The 9,363-nt window shown below is 38.7% G+C and overlaps 1 protein-coding gene across 1 annotated transcript in view; it reads left to right on the forward strand.

Annotated features, from left to right (window-relative positions):
• Positions 1-2,446, forward strand: part of LOC117512966 (N-terminal EF-hand calcium-binding protein 1-like) — a 65,627-nt gene extending 63,181 nt beyond the window's left edge. The window contains exon 12 of the mRNA XM_034173216.1: positions 1,440-2,446. Within this exon, the coding sequence (XP_034029107.1) occupies positions 1,440-1,468 (29 nt within the window). The 3' untranslated portion in view covers positions 1,469-2,446. The remainder of the gene's footprint in view (positions 1-1,439) is intronic.
• Positions 2,447-9,363: the final 6,917 nt, after the last annotated feature.

The raw sequence follows: 9,363 nt of genomic DNA on the forward strand, positions 1-9,363 counted from the left end.
TAATACAGTAAGATTTAACACTAGATGTTTAATGTAAGAATGTCTGTCTGCTTTGATGTGCATATAAAAGCGAATGTCATCAGCATAATGGTAAATAAGTATTTTTATTACAATGGTGAGAAAAAAATTCTAGGAAGCAAATTTCTGTTTATATTAAGTTCTGTTCATAGTAAATAAATAAATTTTAATTTGCTTTTCTTTAACTTTTTTCTCCAGTAAACTGCACCATTACCTCTGCAGGATTCAATTTAATTAAAACAGTATAAGAACTGTATAGGTATAAAAACATTTGTGTTCTGCTAACTTAAAGCTGTATGACCTTTCAAATTTCAATATACTGACAAAATTTAGTTTCTACCAAAGTCTAAGCACTATAAAGTCAGTTTATTTTTGTAACATTTTGCAACACCCCAACTCATTTTAATGAGAACATATTTTTCTGGAGATAATTTCATGGTGAATATTACCTTTTCCTTCTAACGCAGTCCTGCAGATGGACTGCAGGAGGAAGCGCATGTGCACATGTGTGTTTTCAAGATGGCCTTTGACCTGTTCCACTTGCTTGATGTGCGTTCTCGGGGCGTGCACGCTAAGATCCATAAGATATCTTGTAAATCACTTCAGAGATATTATCCGATTACAAAAGCAGCATTTTTAGATTTAGAAGTGTTTATTTCTTGCTAACTTTTACAAAAAAAAGGAGAAACACATTAGATTTACACAGAAATAAGCTGTTTCTGAGCATTTTATTCCATCTTTGTTTATTTTGTTTGAGCAAGCAGCCAGCTGAAGTTCGAGGGAAAGCCACCTTGTCACCTTGTGGTATATGATGTCTCTGCCAAATGTAGATCATGGCATTTGATCGCTTGAATTTCTACCCATCAGGGGTCAAAATTCAAAATTTTTGCAGACCATGCAAATTTTAATAATACTGGCAATATCATATTATGAATCCCCTATTTAAATGCTAAGAAATAAATTTATAGTGGTGCCAAGGAAAATTCTTTTTATGACTTAAATCTGTAAAAACCCAAAGGCCGTACAGCTTTAAGCAGTATGTTTGATGCAATAAAAGCTGCTACACCAGACACAATATCCACACCAATGCCCAAATTAAAAACAGTTTTTCATAAATCATTTTGATGTATTTGACAGTTTTAATGAAGAGATGTTAAATGAGAATGATCATGGCCTTCTTTTTCTTCACAGGATAACCTGGTTTTAGTTTTAGTTTGAGGAACAAAGGCTCACAAATGAAATTAAAAAGTAGAGTTTGCATGCTTTATTACTAAAATGTTCATTAATTAATGACCACTGGAGCTGTTAATTGGGAGGTAACCTCAGGGGGCCGTTACTACGCCCGTGCTTCTTGTTATTGCTGGTTTGTTTGCATCTATCAAAGAGAATAAATCATGGCTTAATTATCTTTCATTTTTCAGCTTCCTGGTGGATTATGAACAACAACTGATGGAGCCAAGCTGCTGCGATTTGGCACAAAGAGAGTGGAGCAGCTTCTTCTTTCATGTGCATTTTCCTCAAGGCATGAACAGGAGTGTTTGTGCACAAAAAAATTAAAAGACCGATGCTCCACAGATGTAAAATAAAATATAAAAAAGAGATGAAGAATATAATAATAACTGACCGCTTAGATGAATGAGTCAGGAGTAAAGCGAGTGAGATAAAGAACTGAGGAACGTTTTTATGATGTGAACTGGATCTGTGCACAAGAAATTCCAGGGTTTGCATGATTTCTAATTTCTCACTGCAAGTTTATTTCCTTCAGAGCAACATCGTAGTTATAGTGTCGCAAAAATTAGGAACATGAATGATGACTAATCTGTCCATCCAGTAGGCTTTTTTTCGTTTCCTCAGTAGATGAAATCCGAAGTTGTGATCCGTGCATCTCCTTGTCTTCTCTGTGGTGTTGTGATCTTCGTCACCTTCAAAGCTTCACTCGTGATGATGGACTTTGTGCGAGTGATTAATCGTGGTCCACATCTGATCTTTACCGTCCATGTTTCACTTCCTGCACTTTAGAAAAACCATGAGCTATGGACCAACGCGTGTGAGGAATCACCTGTTGTAGATCATTTCTGCACGACAGTAACTGCTCACCAGACTTTGCTTTGACCTTTATTTTTGAACGCGTTTGAAACTCAGAAGCCATCCACAGTGTGCACAAACCTCACAGAACTCACAAAAAATATCTATTTTGAGTACAGAATAATAATAATAAAAAGAAGAAGTAGGTTAGAAAGGAAGCTTCTTTAGAATGTGTACAGTGAACAATGTCATTGTTGTAGAATTTTGGTAAATTGTTCCGATAATGTCAGAAACGAATGTGTTAAATCTTAATAAAGTCTTCATTCCTTCGTTTAAAGAGAATATACAGTTATGTGGATGCTATGTTTATATTATGGCATGAAATAAAGTTCATGACATGAACACAACATGATGCATTTTTGTCTAAATGATCCATCCACTTAGCCACATGAATGAAAATGAACAAATGAATCCAGAAGCCAAGATTCATAGACTCATTCATTAGACAGACACGTCATATACAGCACTGTGCAAAAGTTTTACATACATTTATTTGGCCTTTAATGTTTGCAAATTGCAAAAAGCTGCTCTTTTTTTATGTTTATAAATCAACATCAATAAATTAACAAATTATGTAACTAATTTTTACCTTCGAAATATACAACAATTCATGTTATCGCCTGAATTTTATGAGAAAATCAAGTACAATTAAATAATGTTTTTCAGTAAATTTAGTCATACAAATTCACACTCACTAACTCAACCGCTAAGGGTAATCGGGAACTGGAGCCAGCAGTCACAGGGCGTGAAGCGGGGTACACCCTGGACAGGACGCCAGTCTCTGGATTTATAGACGTTATTGCGTTTGTTTTATGTAAACATGGGAGAATCACAGTCTGTCTCTCCGTTATTTTCAGTGGGAGCTGCTGTGAGCCACGCTCGCTTCCTGATCATGTCGTTCTGGGGGAAAGTGAAGTTTGCTCTTTAACGTCTTGAATATTGTTCTTTACAACACTGTTTGTCCTCTTTGTTCCAGACTAATATATATATAATATGTCTGAAATTCGGTTTGCGCTTGTTAAATTCCACGCAGATTAAACGTAGCAGACACGGATTATTCGTTATAATTGTTTTAGCAAGTTTTCAGGGTATCATGCAGCATTCTCTTATTAACGTGATGAAAAGCATAAAAAAAAATTAATTTTTGTAGTATAATATTCATTTACAATTGTCATCATGTGGATTCTCTATGTTGTTTTGACTGCAGCGAATCTGGTGGGATACGTGAAAACCCTGGATGGGGTGTTTACAATAGGTGTGGTTTAGTCTCACATTTCTAATGTTACTGGCTCTGACCAACAGGGGGAGCTCTCCCTGTATCTGGAACTTGCACATGTGATGGAAGGGAAGCTTAACTCATAAATTTCTCAGAAACTTCCAAAAAATAACACAGACATACACTTGATAACTAACACAGAATAAGGAATTAGTACAAGTACAGATATTATCTAACAAAACTTTCAAACTCTTTTCGCTTGCCACCATTACGCATCCCATAATAAGCACTTCTCGCAAATGGGATCTCACACGAGAGATGTTTTTCAGGAAAAGTAAAGTTTTTACCGCTTAGGGTACCCATGCCCTGTCATGAACTACCCAGTCTTTGTTTCGTTAACTGGATTTATTTACATTTAGGAACACAAACAAACCGTGGGATGACGTGCTAAGCTCTTTAGCATAGCAGGTCTTCCTCATCGGCAAGCCTCACGCACACCACACTGTTCAGTAACAGCGACGCCCGGTGGCTAATGTGAGAACTGTCACAAACACATCACACCTCTTTTTTTTTCCTCACCGGATTTGAAATGATAACAACAGGTGACTAAATTAATCACTAAAGGCGATTCTCATCCCTGTTTGAAGTAATATACCAAACACTGCCACCTGCTGGATGGTTTGAATTCCACTGCAATCTGAACCAAATGTGGTGCACATGAAGGTGGATTCCAGAATTGCACTGGCAAGGTCAGCCAGAGGTCAGTCATTTGGATGAAATAAAGGTCACTGGGGTCAGATGTCAGATTGCTGTCGTCCTAAATGTGTTCCTGTTTGCGATTAATATTAGAGAGTTACACAAAAGTCACAGGAAGTTGTTGGAGAATTTGGCGTCTTTGTTTTTGTTTTAATGAAATGTCACTCAATTCAACCTCGAGTTTTGTTCTCCAAAAAGAGCTCTTTTTTTGCATAAAGTTCAAAGTTGTTTTTCCATTTATCAGTTTTGTTGAAGTGAAATTGTTACAAAGCTGAAGGATGTAATGACGCAGTAACTTCTGCTGAGAGCCGCCGCTCTCAGCTGAAGAACAGCCTCTGCATATTTGTCAGAACTGATCCCAGGTCAGTGATTACATTATGTCGAAATAAAAAATAGAAACAAACAAAAAAAAAAGTACTTGACCAGCACATGAGAGGTTGAAGAGCGTGTGGAGGCGAGGAGATGACAGGCTCCAAATGCACAGTGAGACGCCATGAAGAACACACACTGGGCAAATACGAAAACAAAGAAATAAAAGTACGCAACGTGACGGCGGTGCAGAGGACGAACAGGTTTAATGGAAGGAAACTGAGCCTGATGAAACGAAATGTAGTCAGAGAGAAGGAGGATGGAAACAGGCACAAAAAAGAAAAAGGGAATAAAAAATGAACAGACAGGCATGAAAGCCTCTACGCATAAAATAACGATCTGCAGGACACACTGGGAATTATTATGTAAAAAAAAAAAATTCCAAGGTACTGTCTCCGCATGCTTCAAAATTTAATGGAACCAATTCCAGAACTGACTTTCATGCCTCACAGAAACTATTTTGGGGGTGGGGTATTTCTGGCTATCAGCAGCTGCTCTATAGGTGTGCATGAGAGGGCTGATACACACCCTGTGCACCCCACACACAAGGTAAGGTGCAATCTCGCTCATGGTACAGGGAGGCCCAAACCGGGGGTGCCAGATTTTGAGTCCATAGTGACACAAGAACTGTCAAATGTTGAACACTTCCTGGATTGGTAGTAGAGGAGATCTGGCGGGAATTCAGTGGACAGTCGATACTGAAACAGGGACCGCTAAAGTGAAAGGCAGTGTGCACCTTGACAGCTCATGAGATCACTCAGTGACTATTTAGTGTGTAAATTACATGGAGGTATTTAGCCATGCTAATGCTCCCCAGAACCGTTTACTGAAAAAAGTCTGAAGGACCTAAATGTGAGGGTGAGGACTTTCCAGGCATGTGAGAGGAAAATAAAGAAAATGCTTTTAAAGGGCAGGCGGTTGAGAGGGTTGTAGTTGGGGGGGGGGGGGGGGGGGGTCTGAAGGACATAAATGTTTGTTCATGTCGGTGACATAAGCATATTTCCAATCAGTCAAATATTTTGCTGATCAATATATTTTTCAGATCATTCATCTGGGATTCCTGTTGTTCAGATATACAAAAGGGTGTTTTATTCTCCCCCAGACCAAGATTTACTTTGACCTCTCTGACCTCTGACTAAAGTACTCCAAAATGTAACCACCTCCAGATGCAAGTAATATTCCCACCTCTTTTTGTTTTTTAGTTATCTTGTCGACAAACATGAGCTGTTTTTTTTTTTTTTTGGCAGCTTCACCAATCTGCAGGATAAAAATAGAAATGCAGGAAAACAATAAATTACGTGGAGAATCATAATAAAAAAAAGGATTTTACGGAAGCGTATTGCATTCACTGGATAAAAAAAATTTTTGACCACTGATCAGGATCTCGTAATTATAAGATCTTTTCTCGTAATTACGACATCAGGATCTCATAATTATGAGAAAATATCTCATAATTACGAGATCTTTTCTCGTAATTACGACATCAGGATCTCGCAATTATGAGAAAATATCTCATAATTACGAGATCTTTTCTCGTAATTACGAGATCCTGATCTCGTAATTACGAGATCTTTTCTTGTAATTACGAGATCCTGATCGAGATCAGGATCTCGTAATTATGAGAAAAGATCAGGTGTCTAAATAGTTTTATGTATATACTTCCGTACTTCCAGTCCCTCAGCACAGACGTGAGCTGAGCTCAGCCGATGATAACACACTATAATCAAACACAAAGTGTGGATTTTCCCCCTGAAGTGCTCCCGGATGAATGTCCAGGGAGGAGCACGGGGCGACTTCCAGCTTTCACTCACACAGACCCACCGACCACTGAGGGACACAGCGGGGCTCACTCCCACCCGGGCACATGCCAGTCTGTGTGCCCGAGCTGTGCCTCGCCTCGCTGGAGGAGTTTCATTCATCCAGCAACAATTTAGTGGGAAATCCACACTTTGTGCGCCGTGGTGTGGATCACAATGCAGTGTCGGAGGTTACAAATTGGCCAATTTTCGATTATGACTCGGGCATTCTCACGCTTGGACTGGAAGTACGAAGCGATTACACACACACACACACACACACACACACACACACACACACACACACACACACACACACACACACACACACACACACACACACACACAGAGAGAGAGAGAGAGAGAAAATAAATAAATAAAAACAATAGCTTGATCTCATAATTACGGCGACGTGGAGCATAATTTCTTGTTATAACGTGATAAGTTCTCGTTATAACGTGAAAATACCGCATCATGAAATAACATGATAATTTCATATGACGAAATAACGTGATAAGATTCACGTTATAATATCACGTTATAACATGAAACTTTTCACGTAATTGCATGATACTGAGCCAAATATATATTAGGGCTTGGCAGCTCAGAGCTTCCGTACGTAAGAAAGAGAGCGACGTCCAGCACGTCAGACTGGGCTTTGCGCCGGAACAATCCCAAGGACTTGAGATGCCTGCAGTGTTGACATACTAATATTAATATCATCCTCATTTTTAAGAAATATCAGTATTTCCCAGTGTCTCAGACCGAGAAGGTGGTAACAGCAGATTAATTGCGACAGCGCCATCATGCCCGCTGATCATTGAGGAAGCGCGCATACGGGGAAGCTGGAGACACCTGATCTCGTAATTACGAGATCTTTTCTCGTAATTATGAGAAAAGATCTCATAATCAGTGGTCTATTTTTTATTTTATTTTTTTATGCAGTGAATGCAATACGCTTCCGTAGGATTTCAACATGAAAACCACAGACAAAGTAAACCTTTGGTAAAATGTTGGGTGGAGAGTAGTCTGAGTTGGGTTCTGGAGCGGTGCTCCACCTCACACATCGGACTCACGCGCCAGCCGCGAGCGATTCCAAACCCGGAAAGCGTCACATCCACGAGGAGGAGAAACAGCGCCTCCTGGCTTCTCCTGCAACAACTGCTTCTAGTGGCCCATTCTTTCTGTTCACTCGCTCACCCTCATCAGGTGACATCCGGCAAGGGCGACGATTGGCTCATGTCTCAGACCTTCCCCGAGGTGATTTGACGAGCACTCTGCACGTGACCTCTACAGTGAGCTTCCACCCACCAGAACAAGAAGAAAACCGGATTTGAAGCTTTTAAGACGCAGCCGATGTAGCTGAATAATCACTAATGGTGTCAGCCTTAGATTTATTATGTACTCAAATATCGACGGAATAATAACTCCTGATTACTACAAATAGAATTATGTAGTAAGTATCTTTGTGGTCGTCTTTGTATTTAAATGATTTAACAAAATGTAAGCTCAAATCCCCATTGCATCCTGGGAAACAGAGCAAGACCAATCCAATAAGTTTAACATATTGAAAAAGAAAATATGACACTTTAAAAAGTCTCATTAGATAGTTAGTGATTACCAATTGATGATAAATGATGTTTTACAAAACAATTTGGCACAAATACACCTTAGACATTACTCTTTTGAAAAAAAAAAAAAAACCTAAATTATTGGTTGCGCTAAATGCTTGGTCTCCAACGTAAGGGTCAAACAACATCAACGACCACTGGATTCTGTGACGTGTTATCGTAGCGTGATAACTAAGCATGACACATGGTGCAAACCTTTTTAAAACCCTGTTAATGCAACTAATAATTTGCATCACTTTTTACCAAAAATTGGAGCAACTTTAACTTTGGACCCTTGTATAAACTGAAATTGACCTTTGTCATCATTCTTGCTGTTTTTACCCCATAACTCCATAACATTCAGTCACAGATCATCCAAATTATACCTTTTGGCATCTTTATAATCAGGCAAATAATGTGGAGTAGTTTTCAATATGATTGGAGCATCTTTTAACTTTAACCCCTGTGTAATTCTTCAGTTGACCCCTACACCTGAACGCCGATTGAAAATTCAAGTGGCCAAACAGTTTTTTTCAAAAGAGGAATATCTAAGGAGTATTTGATTCTTTATCACCATTTGCAGGGTTCCTCTGTAAATATTATGTTATCTGCTGCACTATTCTATGCACAGACTGACACTCAGTTACGTGATACAGTCTAATCATACTATACTCACGAGATAATATTGATACAAAGAAATTATATGGTCATACTAGTCTTATTATTTATAGTCATTCCCAACGCCATTACTTTAGATCACAGCAGCCTGTATTACACACTTTGACCATCAGGTGGCATCATGCGCACATTGAAACCCGGCTTCCTGAAGCTTCACCTCTCCATCAGAGGGTAAAAAAAAAATTGCATAAAAAGTAAACATCATAATGCCCAAAGGGCAACTAAAATTTCGCTAGTTTACGTTTATCCTTGAAGATCCTGAAATTGTTCCAACAGAGGAAGTCCCTCGGATCGATTATAAAAATCTTCCAATCAATTTTACTCATAGTTTCATTTCAACATTCCGGACAGTCTATCAACATTAAAGTAAACTCAGTTTTTTCCAAAGTGAAAATATCGCACATATCTTTGTACCTAATGCGCTAATTCTGAAGTTTGCGCGTTAAAAAACAAATTCACCAAAAGGCATTATGGGAAGAGGTGTTCCATGATCGCTGCTCTCTTCCATGAAAACTCCTTTCGTTCTCGAACCTTCTGTGATTCCTCTGATTTAAAATGTATAAACTGGTATGCAAACATAAATAATGCAAACATTAGCCTCTTGTCACACCCACAACTCACCATAGCACTGCTTTTTTCAAGTTGTACGCGCATATTACACTGAATCAAAGATGGAATGTTGAACAAGAGGCTTCAGACTTCTCAGGCTTTCTTTTACTTTTGATGTGTTTTGTTGTTGTTGTTGTTGTTGTTGTTGGTCACTGCATCCTGAAACTTTTTCAAGTAAACCTGTGCACTTTTAAATCGAGAGTGTAATGATAAAGCTATTTGGTAC

This window comes from Thalassophryne amazonica, chromosome 6 (assembly GCF_902500255.1).
Source record: "Thalassophryne amazonica chromosome 6, fThaAma1.1, whole genome shotgun sequence".
NCBI classification, from domain to species: Eukaryota; Metazoa; Chordata; class Actinopteri; order Batrachoidiformes; family Batrachoididae; genus Thalassophryne; species Thalassophryne amazonica.